The sequence below is a fragment of the Colobus angolensis genome, unplaced genomic scaffold, assembly GCF_000951035.1.
Source record: "Colobus angolensis palliatus isolate OR3802 unplaced genomic scaffold, Cang.pa_1.0 Scaffold180, whole genome shotgun sequence".
NCBI lineage: Eukaryota > Metazoa > Chordata > Mammalia > Primates > Cercopithecidae > Colobus > Colobus angolensis.
The window spans coordinates 255,570-271,961 of record NW_012114933.1 but is presented as its reverse complement, the minus strand read 5'-3'; the positions used below and the strand labels follow the sequence as shown (position 1 = coordinate 271,961).

The 16,392-nt window shown below is 34.3% G+C and overlaps 1 protein-coding gene across 3 annotated transcripts in view; it reads left to right on the top strand.

Moving 5' to 3' along the window:
• EMB (embigin) overlaps positions 1 to 13,192 on the top strand; it is a 59,345-nt gene extending 46,153 nt beyond the window's left edge. For all 3 annotated transcript variants that reach the window (XM_011939332.1, XM_011939333.1, XM_011939334.1), the window contains 5 exons: positions 3,175 to 3,302; positions 5,913 to 6,189; positions 7,033 to 7,066; positions 9,431 to 9,485; positions 10,060 to 13,192. In XM_011939332.1, the coding sequence (XP_011794722.1) occupies positions 3,175 to 3,302; positions 5,913 to 6,189; positions 7,033 to 7,066; positions 9,431 to 9,485; positions 10,060 to 10,077 (512 nt within the window). In that variant the 3' untranslated portion in view covers positions 10,078 to 13,192. The remainder of the gene's footprint in view (positions 1 to 3,174; positions 3,303 to 5,912; positions 6,190 to 7,032; positions 7,067 to 9,430; positions 9,486 to 10,059) is intronic.
• Positions 13,193 to 16,392: the final 3,200 nt, after the last annotated feature.

Here is a 16,392-nt window from a genome sequence, read left to right as displayed (position 1 = left end):
CTTGCTAGCGGTCTGTCAATTTTGTTGATCTTTTCAAAAAACCAACTCCTGGATTCATTGATTTTTTGGAGGGTTTTTTGTGTCTCTATCTCCTTCTGTATTATATCTTGATAATATTTAGAAAATTAGTAAGTTGGGTCCTTTCAAATCTTCCTTGGTAAAATAAAAATTCTCTATAATTCATCAAAATTGAATATTGCTTAGAGAAATAATTTTACTTGAGTAGTGTTTAAAGACATCTGTACATTATTCATATTATAGTTAGTTAATATGTCTGAAAGGCTTATAAAATGGTGTATATTTTTATCAATGTCCTATTATTTCTCCATATGGTTTACTTAATGGTTTTTCGTAAGAATAATAATTATCTTTTCTTAGAAGGCTTACAACTGCATGTGGATGAAAAGCCTGTTTTATTCTCTATTTTAAATTGAACCAAAGATAAATTTTTCTGCCATTGACTACATGAGCCACCTATAGTGCATGAGCCTGTGTCTTCAGAACAATTCATCAGCAAAGCCCCTGGTGCTGTCTTTATGGGTGCTGGTTGGTTTACTACTACAAGGTTGTAAACATCCCTCAAGATTATGATTAGCTCAGTGCACAAAAACCTGCTGATTTTGTTTTTCACTGTTGATGCCAGGACAGAGGAGACAGCAAGAGTGTACAGTGGAAGTTTGTGACTGCTAATATGTTGCTGATTACTTGCCACCCAAGAAAGAGAAAGATGAGTGATGGTCTATAGTGTTTCTCAGTAGTGGGTCAAATATTCTGGGTGGTTGCTGAAAGCTTCCATAATATTTATCATTGTTACAGTCTCTTAGTAGAAAGTATGCAGAAATATAATTGGTAAAGAACAAGAACTTTTTGGAAGTCATGATGAGATTTTGATAGTACCAAATGCAGTGAAGCCTGTCATAGCTCAACTATACAAAGTATGAAAAGGTAGCATAATAGAATCAGCTGGGACTTCAGCTCTGGATCCCAATGTTGAAGTATAGTTAGCATTTTTTTACTATATGAAGTAATGTTTTTTCCTAATTTGGTGATACCTAAAAGTCTTTGAACCAATATGACATTTAGGCCAGTTTGTTCCAGTTCATGAATATATGAATTTAGTTTCCAGTTTTACAACTCCAGAGAGCTGTTACTTTCACTGGGTATATCCAAACCCCGTCTTCCTAGACACTAGCCTGAATCAGCAATTTCACCACCTTCAAACCTGGTTTATTCCAACCGCAGCACTCTTATGCATCCCATTTTATTCAAACGCTTAAAAGGTCAACAGGGCACATTAGAATACTGTCTCACTGTCGTTATATTAATCAATATTTCCAAACATAAGCTGTGGCCCCAAATCCCAGAATAGTTCAAACAAATGTCATGTTCCCTGAACATAGTGCATTTTGTAATTTAAATCCACACTGCTGTTATTAGCCATATATAGCAGAACAAAAGCATGGTTTATGGTATTTTAGTCATTATTCTAGGGGATAATCAAGAAAACTGAAGAGATGGCAAGAAAACAGAATTTTGGTTTCAGCTTTTCCATGTTGTCACTCAGTCATTGTCAGTTTCCTGCAATTTACAGCCTGATCTTAATATTTAGTTGGGATGGTTTAATAACATAATCATATGTTCCTCATCAAATCTCATAGAATACTCAACTTTCTTGAAAAGCCCCTTGCAGCTTCCAGTATGCTTCCCAAGCAGGTGGCTCTTCGAAGAATACTGAAAAACAGTGTATATTCTGCCGTTTTTTTCCCCAAGAATTACCTTTCTTCCACATTTTATTTTTAGCCTGTGGGTAAATTTCGGTATTTTGAACCTATTTCAACACATATTTTCCTCTAAAGCATGACTCAATTGCCGGAAAGAAACATGGAGATTGAGAAATAGGATATCTGAGAGATAAACAACCTGAGAAAGTGGAAACTGTGTCCTTAACTCCCTAGTGTCTAATACAAAGCCTGCACTCCAAAGCAGCATTTGTTTTAAGGTGAGCCTAACAGGGCCGTAGAGGTCGTTGCCCTTGTAATGCACTAATGCATCTTGTGCCTCTTCACGTGGAAGTCAAGAAGTGTGGCTGCTCTTCCTTTCAGGTTATAGGGAACCTTGTGACTTCCGCAAAGAATCCCTATTTTAGCAAAGCTCCAATCTCTGCTTATCTGCAGGTCTTTAGTTGACATGATTTCATCCATTCTTTCCTTACTGGCAAACTAAACATATAAATGAAAAAAGTAAACACACAGACACATGCATATGGCACACACACAGACATACAAAACCAAAAAATGCAAAAACCTGCTAAAATTTGAAGAAGTAAAAGAAAAAAATTAAAATAATCTTAGTTGATGAGTCTATATCTTCAGTGTAAGTGTACCTTCTATAATGCATCCTTCTAGGTCAATCAAAAGGAACTGATTGCACCATGTAGGCTTTTCATTGTACTGTTTATGCTCTTATGTTTTACTATTCTTTACCAAGTTATTTACATCCTTAAAACTTATTTTTTTTCTAAATTCAATGCTCATTTGTATTCTGTTTCTAATGGAATCTACTTCAAACTTCCTTGACTAGGAAATTTATCATAATGGATATTAGTGTATATATATTTTTTACAAAATCACATGAAATCATTTTTAAATCCTATTTTCTGTTTTACACTGTTCACTTTCTGTTAATTTTCCTTTGTTCCTTGTTCCCACCTTCTCTAACTCTTTGCTGGCTTTTAATAAGTTAGTATCAACTAAAGATTTCCTATCCTGGAAATTTTATCTTCTCACTGAAAGGCTATCTGAGGTTAAAACTTTGAAGAAAATAATTACTCTAAGGTAGCTTAGTAAGTGGGAAGAAAGAACAGGGGTTTGAAAACTTGAAGCCTCTTTTTTTATCCAAAACATGTAACTTATCCAAAAAGGAACAATACTTTTATTGTTAGGCTCAGTAGTAGAAGACCTTCCATTTCTATACATTGGAGACAATTATATTGAATCTATCTACTATTATTGTTACTGCTAACTACACCCTAACAGTATAAATTAGTTTCATTTATATATAACTGAAAGTATATAAAATAATGTAATGAAAAAATGAAAGGAGACAGTATCTGCACATTTAATGCATTTCCTTTTCCTAAACTCAGTAACATACATTTCTCTATTTTATTCTCAGTCCCTGAACTTCATGGGAAAAACAAGCCATTGATCTCTTATGTAGGGGATTCTACTGTCTTGACATGTAAATGTCAAAATTGTTTTCCTTTAAATTGGACCTGGTACAGTACTAATGGGAGTATAAAGGTAAGATAGTTCCTTGATTTGAAGAAAACAACAACAACAAAAAACATTTATTTAATAAATAACAAGATTGTAACAGACTCAACATTCCTAAGATGATTTATACTTTTGTTATCTTGTTCTTTAGCTTATGTTCATAAAGAAAGAGCAGTGACAAACGGAGTTTTCATTTGATGGTTTTTGGCATGTTTACATTATATATATGAAGATACTCTTAATGTTTCATTAGCTGGTACTTTGTTTTTTAGGTTTAACAATTTAATTACATTTTTTGAAAAGAAATTACATTTTGTGTATAGTTGCCTAGTTTAGAAAGAACTCCATTAGAGGCCGGGCGCGGTGGCTCAAGCCTGTAATCCCAGCACTTTGGGAGGCCGAGACGGGCGGATCACGAGGTCAGGAGATCAAGACCATCCTGGCTAACACAGTGAAACCGCGTCTCTACTAAAAAATACAAAAAACTAGCCAGGCGCGGTGATGGGCGCCTGTAGTCCCAGCTGCTCGGGAGGCTGAGGCAGGAGAATGGCGTAAACCCGGGAGGCGGAGCTTGCAGTGAGCCGAGATAGGGCCACTGCACTCCAGCCTGGGCGACAGAGCGAGACTCTGTCTCAAAAAAAAAAAAAAAAAAAAAAAAAAAGAAAAAAAAAGAAATAACTCCATTAGAAAAGATTCTTTTTAAAAATCATTCCATGAAAGTAACTAGAAAAAACGCTAGCCACCTTTTTGAGATTCTGTCTCCTGAAACATCTGTGATAGAATGGAAAATAATGGCACTATTTGAGAAAATAATGAAAACTTGTAACTTAATATTACATCTTGGATTTTATCAGTAATTGTCATTGGCCTTTTCAAGATACCTGCGAGAAGCCAAATAGTTTTAATTCCGTTTTTACTAACAGAAATCACTATTCAGAGAGCTGATATTAAGAAAAACATGAATATTTTGTAAATAATTTCTGGTTTCCTTTCTTCTCCCCAAATATCCTCTAATGGCAGGAAAATTTAGGACATTGTCCTTTAGGAGGCACCCTTCCTTTGCCCTGGCACTAATAAGCATTATAATTTAAAGTCCCATTAAAGGCAAGCTATAATTGTAGAAGGAACATGTGAGACAGTGTAGATGTTACAATGAAATATTAAATTCTTTCTTAGACAAACTTAGTGTTATTATAGACTATTGAAGGATGGCAGATAAATGACTCAGAAGGGAGTATGACTTATTCTGTGCTAACAGGTTCAGTTTTTCAATGAAATAGCTCCAACAAAATCCCGTAGATGCAGACTGAAGCCATTCCTACTCCTGCTTGTCTTCTGATGGATGATGAGGAAAGGCAATCATTGTGTACATGTAATTTTTTTTAAAAAGTGTAATTTTGTAAAAACAAATGTCAACTGTGGTATTTGAAATACACAGCTTTATTTATTGATCTGTATATGGTACGACAATACGTGAAAAACATTAGCCTTCATCTAATTATATCAGATGTTGAAAATGTCATTTTAGACGTACTGGTGCTTCTGTCCATTGCTATACTAATCATTATCTTCTTAATTTGACTCTAAGCATGAGTCATATTAGGGTGTGAGAAAAGTTTTGGGAACAGGGGGCAGGTCAAAACTTGAGCACAAATGCCTTTTCAAAATGTAGACCAACCATGTGCATCAGAATCAGCTGGGTACTTATTAAAAATATGGTACTTTCATTGATTAGCTCTGACCAATCTGTACCAAACATCCCAGGCAGTGCTGTGCATATGGTGCCAGGTTGCTGTAATTTTTTTTGCAAAAATAATATAGTCACAGATAGTTCTTCCTTTGATAAGCTCTGAGAATATTTGTATGCAAATTACCATTTATTGAACAGTGCGGTTGAGTGATGGAGCAGGGAAAGCATCAAGTGGCTTGGGAATAAAATTTAATTTAAATAGATTAAATAAAACAGCCCCAAATAGCTTAGTATGTCACCTTGTGAGTCTGTGGAAAACCCAGCAACTCTTAGAAGCCAGCTTACCTGAGAGAGAAAGAAATTTCAGATATGAAAAGGCAGAAGGTGTGCAGTTCACTTTGGATCCCAGGCTCACAGGGGCTCCCCTCCATTCTATCTACATCAGCTCCAAAGGCCTGAAAGTTTCATCTTCATTTCTAGCCTGGGGAAATCACATTGTCGGAGTGAGCAATTTTCCTTTATAGGAATGATCAGAAATAGTAGCTTCCAGGGTGGTAGTTGTTTAAATATGTTCCTGTGCTTGTGAAGGAAAAAGTACTTTGACTAAAGCACTAGTCAAGGATAGAAATGTGAGACTCAGGTGATTGGGATTTTTCTGTTTTTAGTTCTTCTATAATATTTAGCCATGATGACCTACTTGCTTCTTTGTAGTTTTAAACATTCACTGCTAAATCCTTATAGCAATGTATACATGTTTTCTTTGTTCCCTGGGAGATCAAACTCTGATAAGACTTAAGTCTGTTATAGATAACCTCTCATACATTTTAATATGCTTTTCTCTAGTAAGCAATATTGTTGGCATTATCTTATAGCTTTCACTCAGAAACTGCATCATGTATCTTTTATGTGTTACGATAGGAATGGATTTTAATGTCTCTTTATATTAGGTTCCTGTTGGTGTTCAAATGAATAAATATGTGATCAATGGAACATATGCTAATGAAACAAAGCTGAAGATAACACAACTTTTGGAGGAAGATGGGGGATCTTACTGGTGCCATGCACTATTCCAATTAGGCGAGAGCGAAGAACACATTGAGCTTGTGGTGCTGAGCTATTTGGTGCCCCTCAAACCATTTCTTGCAATAGTGGCTGAGGTGGTTCTTCTAGTGGCCACCATTCTGCTTTGTGAAAAGTACACACAAAAGAGAAAGAAGCACTCAGGTGGGATTACTTTTTGTGTTTTGTTTTTTTTTAGAAAGTATTATCAGTTAATTATAAGTATCATTTACTTATATGGATTATGATTTGATACATTGCAATGACTTTAGGATTTTGGGGGAAAATGTTCATTTTCTTACTTGGAGCAGTATTTAGGTTTACAACAATGGTGACAGTGAGCTAGAAACATGTGTCAATGGTCTTCCTGTTTCAATTCCTGAAAATAAAAGTGCCTTTTTTCTTTCTCTTTCCCACCTCACCCCTACCCTCCCCCCCGCCTTTTTTTTTTTTTGGTGCTACTGGTACCTAAGTACCAGTTAGGTGATATGTATTCTGGCCCTGGAGTATTAGAAAAATCTATGGTAGCTTAATATAAAAAGTCTCAAAGAAACAGTTTTTCTTTCACTTAGATTATCATTTAAAAAAATATTTTATTAACCATTCCAGAGTTCTTATTGAAGAGAGACTGTCCTGTCATTTCCTATTTTTGCAGCCTGTGCCTGATGGGTTACAGGTTGATAAAGCAATAATCCTCAAGAAAATTGACCTTACATCCTATTTTCTTTCCTGATTTTATACTAAATTTTTAATGATTTAAGTAATGACAAACTAAGCAGTCATGTTTTTGAAAATACCAAGCCACTAAACTATGTTTGATCAGAAATGCAGATAAGGTCTATAGTGCAGATGAAGATGTAGGTGTCTAAGGTAGCATGTCTCTCCTTTATTCCAAACAGGAGAAGCAGCATAGTACTTTCTTACTTAGGAAGGAGGTTTAATTGAGCATATATGTTCCATAAAAATGACAAACCAACTTCATAGTCAAATTCTTCTTTTGTTACACAGATGAGGGGAAAGAATTTGAGCAGATTGAACAGCTGTAAGTATTATTTTTTACAGATTAATTTTCAATTGAGTAAAATACAGGGAAATATAAAATTGAATGAAATATTTGCAGTTAGGGGGAAAAAAGGCAGAGGAGTATTTTCTGTATATGTCTATGTGGTGGTGAAAAGTGGCATTCCACGTCTGCCTGCCTCCGTGAGAATTCTTCTTCATCACCTACTACCTGCACTTCTCTGTATTTCAGCTTTCTTCTCTACAAAATGGATTTAATAATAGTACTCACCATATGAGCTTGTTGGATGGAATGAATATTATATATGTGTAAATGTGTAGCATAGGTTTTGGTGCACAGAAGGTGTACAGTAACCATCAGGAAGTATTTCATATTATTTTTTTAAAGCAATGGTTCTCAAGCCTGGCTATTTTTGATCACTTAAGAGTCTCTTTAAAAATACAGTTGCTCAGACCTTGCTGAATCTCCTGGATCGGAACCTCTTGGGTTGGGGCTATGGCATCTGTATTTCTTGAAAACATCTACAAATGGTTTTGATCCTCTGTCTGTTGAAAATCACTGGCCTAGAATGCTATCAGTTATTCAGAGAACACAAATTGTGCCACAGGTTCTCTTACACAGCCTTTGTTTAGAGTTAAGCATGAGGAGGTCTGGAAATAAAATCACCAGGGATGTAATTTAGTTTGGCAAAGATGGGCGTTCCGAATTCCTCCAAACCAGAGAACTGAGTACGGAGGCCAGTGACAGAGGTGCCTAACACTGGGATTAACGCCTGAACAATAGAGCCAAGGGCTGGGGGCCAGGAAAACGAGGCTAGATTAAAGTTGCTGCAAGAAACTTGAGAAGTGGAAGGCCTGAGCAACTATTACCAACACAAAATGGCACTTAGAGTTTATCAGCCAACAGGAGCTCTATGGAGTGAGTGTTACAGGCACAAATAGCAGGAGTGGAGCAGACAGTTGTCATTTAGATGTTTGTAGACATTATTCAAATAATCATGTTCACTCAGTTCACATAGGCTGGTAAAATAAACCAGTATGATATGAGCTTCCAAGTTAAGGGCACAAGATAACTACATCAGAAATCCTATAACACCAGATAGAGAAAAGCAGCATTGTCTTAGAATCATAGACTCCTATAGTTGAAAGGGAATCGTATCTCTCCCAAAGGAATCCGTTCTCTTTCTGGAGAGCGTAGACATTTATGTTGATTTGAACTTTTAATCTTTCCTATTTCCATGTGTTGGCGTTTTTCTTTTTCTTAGCATCATATAACAAACATGACAGTCACTGACATATTTGAAGACAGAACCTTGCTCGGGTTCCTTTATTCTCTGAGCTCTGCCTCCCACTGTCTCTAACCATTCCTCTGAGCTCACATTTGGAGGTTGCATTCTGATCTAAAACACACTCTGAAAGGATGGTGCCAGAACAGTGTGGAATGGACCATCACTTCTGAACAATGTAAAATAGATTCAATCTATAGTGTAAAAGATGAATTTTTTTTTCTGAAAATTGGGTTAATGTACATCATTTTGCTCATCTTGTACAGCACCATAAGGATCACTGAAGGTGTTTAGTTTTTCTTATCTTTAGGTTATTTCACTATCTTTAGATTGTATACAAATATCAAGGGCACTTGAACTCATTCAGAACAATGAGCTTTTTGGTGCCCCTTAAACAATTTCTTGAAATAGTTGCTGAGGTGTTTTTTAGTGGCCATTATTCTGCTTCTGAAGAGTACACACAAAAGAAAAAGAAGCACTCAGGTGGGATTTCTTTTTTTTAGAAAATATTATCAGTTAATTATAAGTAACACTGTCTTGTGTCTTATGATATGCATTATGATTTGATAATTGAAGCCTGCCCCTAAGACCTTGAAGGGCAATGTATTCATTATGCATACTGGTTATTTAGTTTTAGTCAATCTTTAGAATCTGAGGCCCACATTTGTAGTCCTGCTGTGATAAACTTTGGGTGGAAAAAGAACCATGTTTAACCTCTAATTCAGTGTAATAAGCACACAAATGTATAGCACCAATATCACACATGTTGGTTGACCTCCTAATTGGCTATTACCTTGCATGTTTTCAAAACAACACATAAGTTATGGTCTTTATGCCCAAGTCCTCACTCATGCTAGGGCAGAAGCAATTCTCCCTGTGTATAAAATCAAGCCTTTATCACTGTCATTTGTGGTTACAGCTCCTCTTCAAGCAATGCCATAAAAATAAATTCAACATTGTAAGTAAAATATTTTTAGGAAGAAAGAATTCTGTCTGTATTGACATTTTACATTTTAACCTGATAGCCATATCAGTGATGTACTTACTTAATTTTATATAATACAAACATTTAGTAATTTTCTTTTTTGTTTTCTGTACAGGAAATCAGATGATAGCAATGGTATAGAAAATAATGTCCCCAGGCATAGAAAAAATGTAAGTTACTTCTGAATGATATTCCAAATAAAAGGTAAAATTCAATATACATAGGCTACCTATAAATCAGTTACTTTTTTTTAGTTCCATAAAAGATCTGGTCATTTATAATGTGCTCAAATATGCTTGTTTACACTATTATAGGGGAAAATATACAGTACAGTTATACAAAAATAAATCCTTTTCCACCAGAGGACACATAGCAACCAATATAGAAGTAAATCTTTTGCACTGGCTACATATTTTATTTTATCACCATGGGCTAGTTTCTTTTACAGTTTTTCATGTAGCTGTATTTGTTTTCCTCTCAAATTTTCTGGATTTTCTGTTATTTTAGTTTCATATATTCCCATATATTTGGAGGTGTAAACTTATGCATACAATATGCTAACTTTCTTTGCTGATTAGATTCAAAAATTTTAGTTCATCAACATTAGAGTAGGAGATCTTTGTTTTGGCAGTAGATTGGATCCCTCACTTCCCAGTATTTTTTTGCTTTGCTAAAGTGATAGTAAGTTACTATAAAGTAACCAGAATATACTAATTATATTTGATTATGCTTTATTTAACTCAGGAATCTCTGGGCCAGTGAATGCAAAACCTCATGTCGAGAATCATTGGAAGATATACAGAGTTTGTATTTCAGCTTTGTTTATCCTTCCTGTTAAGAACCTCTGAGTTTTTGGTTTTAAAAGGATGAAACGCTTATGCAACATGCTCAGCAGGAGCTTCATCAATAATACATGCTATCTCAGATCTAAAGGTATATTTTCATTCTGTAATTATGTTACATAAAAGCAATGTAAATCAGAATAAATATGTTAGACCAGAATAAAATTAATTATATTGTGGTCTTCAGAGGACGCACGGAACAGATAACAGAATCACTTAATACTTCATAGAACAAAAATCACTGAAAACCTGTTTATAACCAAAGAATTCATGAAAAAGAAAGCCTTTGCCATTTGTCTTAGAAAGTTTTTTTTTTACAAAATCATGCTTATTATTAGTATCTATGGAACTATATGTAACAATTTTTATGTAAAGGTCATCTTTCTGGGATAGTGAAAAAATAGGTCTTTACTAAGTTGAATACTTTCTGCCTTTGCTAATCATAGTTATTCTACAATCTCTACAAGAAAAACATACCTTTTATCCAGAAATATTGGCTTAAGGCAAATAAATAAAACTGTGCTTGCTCTAAAGCTCTGTCACTACAAAAGCAAATTTTCCAGTCTTTATTCCACTCATAACCACTACTCTCCCCACCAGGCTAAAGTGCTTCTTAGTCTTTAATTAGGGTTTCAAACTTCATAAGGTACACCATTGTTTATGTTTTAGAGTACAGGTCCATATAATTGTAATACCTAAAACAGTGCTACACTGATGCTTTTGTGGCTCATGGTTTCCTGGTGTCTTTGATTTAACACCTGGCTTCCTGGTATCTATGGCTGGTTAGATATCTAAACTTGTATTATTAGTGCTTTACAATAATAATTCCCTTGACTGAAGTCCAGAAGTACTAAAGTACTTCTTTTTTATTGCTGTGAATGCCTTAGACTTATCTTCAAAAATAGAATGCATTGTTTCTATTGCGTATATAACTGAAATATTTTATAAACTCACTGTAATCAAATCTTATAAAATCTGAATCGACATGAAAAGTTGTCAGTGCTTGAATGAAATACTAAAATCATGCCACAGGATGCTAGATAAGGTAAATGACCATGATGTAGCCTTGGAGCTGGTGGGTGCGGTGTTCCACTGCTCGCAGGGCAATAACTTTAAGAATAGAAGCAAAGAGTGGTGGTGTAGAACCCAAGATTCTTGGCGACTAGGGGATTTAAAGGTTGGGGAGGAGGACTTCAATGATTTGAAAAGAAATACTTTATAAAAATTTACTCCATGTATTGGCTAAGAAAAATATAATAAAATTTTGGTAGTGAAAATTATATCACTAATGTTTACCATTATTACTAGTATGAATAATATACATAAGGTAGTGACTTGGAAGCTGGTCAATTCTTTGTTGGTATAACAAAATGCAATATTTTGTTGTAAAGCATCCTAACTACACATATAAGTTTGCTGAACTTGAATACATCCCAGTAATGGCAAACTTCATTTTATTCTTGGTTTTCATTTTATTCTGGTCTCAGGTCCATGCATTTATTTTAATTTAATTAATTATTATTTTGACATTACTTGGGTGATATGTATATAATGGTAGATAACCAATCAGCTTAATTAATCTAAACTATTTGAATTCAGGGAAATATTAGTCAAATCTGCTGTTTGACTAAATGCAATTCAAAGCAGTATATTTGTGACTGGGAATATAGAACACAAGGAAACAAATGTGTAGCCCAACAAATGTGTAGCCCATCTGAGTATGCATTCTTCCATTTTGCCACCACTAACCATTGAGGCTGATACAATTTTCAAGCAAGAAGCATTGCTTCCCGAAGGTAAAATAATCAGAAATATTTCTATAGTAAATTGAATTTTTAATTGGCAATACGGTTTTTTTGTTTGTTTGTTTGTTTTAGCAAAAATAATTTATTTCAGTAACCTTAAATAGGAAAAGTACTCAAAAATTAAAGTTGATGTTTGGCTTTTTATAGTCTTTCTAGAGGACTTCTAGAAAATTGCCAGTGTTGGATTTTAATCTGCTTCCGTTAACCAATCTTATAGTGATGATAAATGGATTAACTAATACTGACCAACTGTAAATTGACTGCAAATAATAAGCTACATAAAAGCTGAAGTAGGAAAACTACTCCAAGTTTATATATTAGGCACCTTGGGTAATTCTCTTAGTCTTTCCAGCTAACAAGGATTTTCAGCATAATAAGTAGATTTAATGATGGCATAAAATTCCCAGATACTTTCATATACATTTTTTTTGCCAAAGTGTAAATCTCCTTTTGCAGTCTCTTTGTTATTATTCCAACATCTAGCTTCTCAGACCCCGATCTATAACTCATTGTGATATTTTCTTCTTCTGTGTTAATTAACACTTATGGGTCGCTCCTTTGACCTTTTTAATAGCTCCTGAATCCACCCCATTGCCTCCCCAACTCTGCCCTCACCAGCTGCAACAGCTAATGCCTTGATTTTCCTACCTCAGTCTCCTTTTCTATTAATCCCTCTTTTACATGGCTGCCTGAGTCCACTTTCTCAAACACAAACCTCACTGTGCAACTTTGGAATCTCTGTAGGGTCACCTTTGCCATTTCTTAATATTGCATTCTCCAAATTGCTAATCTCTATCCAGTCTCTTGAACTAGACTTGGCACATGGAGATTCCGCTCAGAAAGTGCTCTTCACACTTCCACCTGCTTGACTAACCCCAGGTTATCTTTCAAGACTTGAATCTGATCTTGTGTCTTAGAGAAGCCCCCATACCTAGTAGAGCAATTACCATCTTACATGCTTAAATAACTCCACATTTATTTGTGTTTATTACTCTGTGTTATAAATACACATTTGTTGTTCTCTCTCTTGGGTTATTTTCTTTCTTTGTCCTGTAACTACCACTGAAAGGGTGCAATAGAGATGTCTTGAGATGTGTATTGAATGGATGAATGTATAAATAAAAATTAAATTTTGTAAATTTCTACTTATTCTTAGAAAAACAACCTAAATTTTGACAAATCAGAATTGAAAAAAAAAATTATAAAGAAAACCAAGCTTTTATAACTTCAGTATTTGCTTCTTTTACTTTGAAAAAAACATAGAATTGTATAAAGGTCCAGTCATATTTTCTTTAATAATGAATTAATGTCTTGTGAGCAAAAGGAGTTCTAATTCCTAAACTATTACACAGATTATGTTGCATTCAACTTACTTAAATTTCCCTTGTTCTTCATGTTTCATGGACAGTACAAATGCAAACCTTATTTTTATCCTTTATTCTAATAATGCATTGATTTTAAATGTAAAGAATTTTAGGCCAGGTATGGTGGCTCACACCTATAATCTCAGAACCTTGGTAGGCCAAGGAGGATGGATCACATGAGGATAGGAACTTGAGACCAGCCTGAGCAACAGAGTAAGACCCTGTCTCTACAAAAAATAAAAAATAAATGAGCCAGGCATGGTACTTCCCTGTAGTTCCAGCTACTTGGGTAGCTGAGGCGGGAGGATTACTTGAGTCCAGGAGTTTGAGGCTGCACTGAGCTGTGATTGCCACTGCACTTCAGCCTGGGAGACAGAGGAAGACCCTGTATCTGTTCCCCCCGAAATTTAGCGATTGTGTTCCTTTACATCGTACTGTAGAGAGTTGATGTTTTGTGTTCACTCCCTAACCTCATTCCACTTTCCCCTGCCAGTATACTTCAGAATATCTCAGATCCAATTCAAAATTTAATCTTAAAAGGTATAATTATTTTCACAGTTTCATAGTTTGGTTTTGATCACTGAAATCTTTCGTTTTGTCTAATTGAACAAATTTATGCAAAGAATTGGGGACTTATTCCTCATTAGCGTTGTTCATGTATAGGTGGAAATAAGTTCAAGTATGTGTCGCAGTATTAATTAAAGGCAAAGTGATCTATTTGTACTACATTCTGAATAAATACTTATTGAATGAATGAAAAATAGAAGTATGATTCAATTATTTTAGAATCTTAAGTTATACAGATTTATGTAATGTCTGTTTTGATTTTTATTAATTAACCATGAACTTATCCTACTCTAGTACTGAGAAAAAGAAAATGGAACTGGGGGTCCTTCTTTCATATGATACTTAGGAATGTATCTGCACTGTATCCAGAAGGTCAGTTACATGCCCTGTTTACCAATTAAATTCTGCTTCACTAAGGATAATAATAACTGACATTTAGTACATGGCATATGATGGGCACTGTACAAAATGCTTTGACGTGTTTTGTTCATTTAATCCACACAATGGTCCTATGCTGTAAAAACAGTTAATATCTACTTTTTTATAAATGAGGAAACTCCAGCTTAGAGAGATTAGGTAAGCTGCCTAAAGTCACTCTGTCTGTAAGTGTTTAGAGCTGAGATTCACATTCACGGAGTCCTCCTGAAGAACCTAGGATTAACCACCATGTTGAACAGCTTTGGCCTGCAAATTACATGCTTCTTAGAAAACGAGGCTATTATCTGTAATCTGTATTTTTTAATATCAATTTTATTACTTTCAACTGGTCAATTATATCATAAATTCCATGGAATTTTTATGGAACCCATGCTTTGCCACTCTTATATCACTATATTGGTGCTGGGGAATCAGGACACATTTATTTGCCTTAGAACTCTTTCTTTCTTTTTTCTTTTTTTTGTAATTTTACATATAAATTGGAGAGTGGCCTTAAAATTTATCATCCCACCACTGAAAGTGAAAGAAGGTGCTATTTATGATTTCACCAGGACAACAGGCAGAAAATACTCTCTGGTCACACATTTAGCCTGCAGAGAGCATTTAAGTATGTTATGGATCGTCTGCCCTAGACACAGCAGTGGCATCTGCAACAAGTAAATGACAAAAATCAACTTTCAGAGAAATAGCCATTTTTAGTAAACATAGGGAAATAGCCATTTTAAGTAAATGTCAGGTGAGTCTCACTATATAAACTGCCTGTAATGAGACAGTTTAGTAAGCTTAAAGTTTTGTTAATCTCCAGAAGCATCTAACAGGTTGGAATTTACTGGCATTCAAAAGTATCATTCACAAATTGTAAGAGAAGCTGTCAAAGAAAGTCATGTTTTTGCTGGCCTATGGAATGCACTGGAGAATTCTTTGGACTTGCATATCTTCTGATTCATGTATCATAATAATAATGTCTGTGTGATTCTCAGTGAATCATGAATGTGTGATTGTGCTTTTACAATAACATTTGCTTATGAAGTCAGTGAAAATAATTCATGAATAACATTGTCAAAATTACTTTTAATCACACGATTAATCTGCAACACTAAATTTATTATTTTTATGTGTTGGCTTATTACGTTTAAAAACTTTGTTTATAAAAACTGACTTTGCTATTTAATTTTTAATTTACTTTAGAAAATAATGTAGCACAATGTTAGATTTATTACATATGTAACTGTAATACTATTTAATGGTGCAAAATCATAGCATGTAATGTTTATAACTATAGCATTTTATTAACTGTCTTTTACCTTCAAAGAAAGAAATATGATCACAATCTTTAGTTTTATTTAAATCAAGGATCATGGATTTATTTTGTCATACTTTCTAATAATTATAATGTTTTCCTTTGTAAGCATATGTGCCTAAATTCTCATCGAGGGCTTTCTGTACTGTGTAAATAGGACAAAATGTCCATATAGGAATGTTTAAAAAACATTTTCTATTGCATGTAACTCAAAAGGTACATCTAATATGCAATTAAATTGAATAAAATAGTACTTTGTGAATTAAAAATTTAAGTATTGGAAAACATTGTCATACTTTTAATTTTTTAATAGTGGTATAAAAGAGAATGTAAAGGCACTAAACAGAAAACACTAGTTTTTGTTTTTTTTTTTTCTTTGTGTATACTCACAAGTAATTTAAATCATATTGAACAATATGTCTTTCTCAAGCCCAGTGAAAAAGTGTACCTAGAGCTGGGATTCTTGTGTAACACATCAAACCAGAAGTCTTTCAGAAAGGAATTTTCAAGGTGTCCCAAAATATATTTGAACAGTTTAAAAGGCAGTAATGAACTTCATAAAAATAGATATAGTTTTTTTTTTTGCATATAAGAAATAGTTTTTATTACTATAAAGACAATAACTTTTTTTAATGTTTCATGTAATTTATTTATTTATTTATTATATCTTAAGTTCTAGGCTACATGTGCACAACGTGCAGGTTTGTTACATATGTATACATGTGCCATGTTGGTGTGCTGCACCCATTAACTCGTCATTT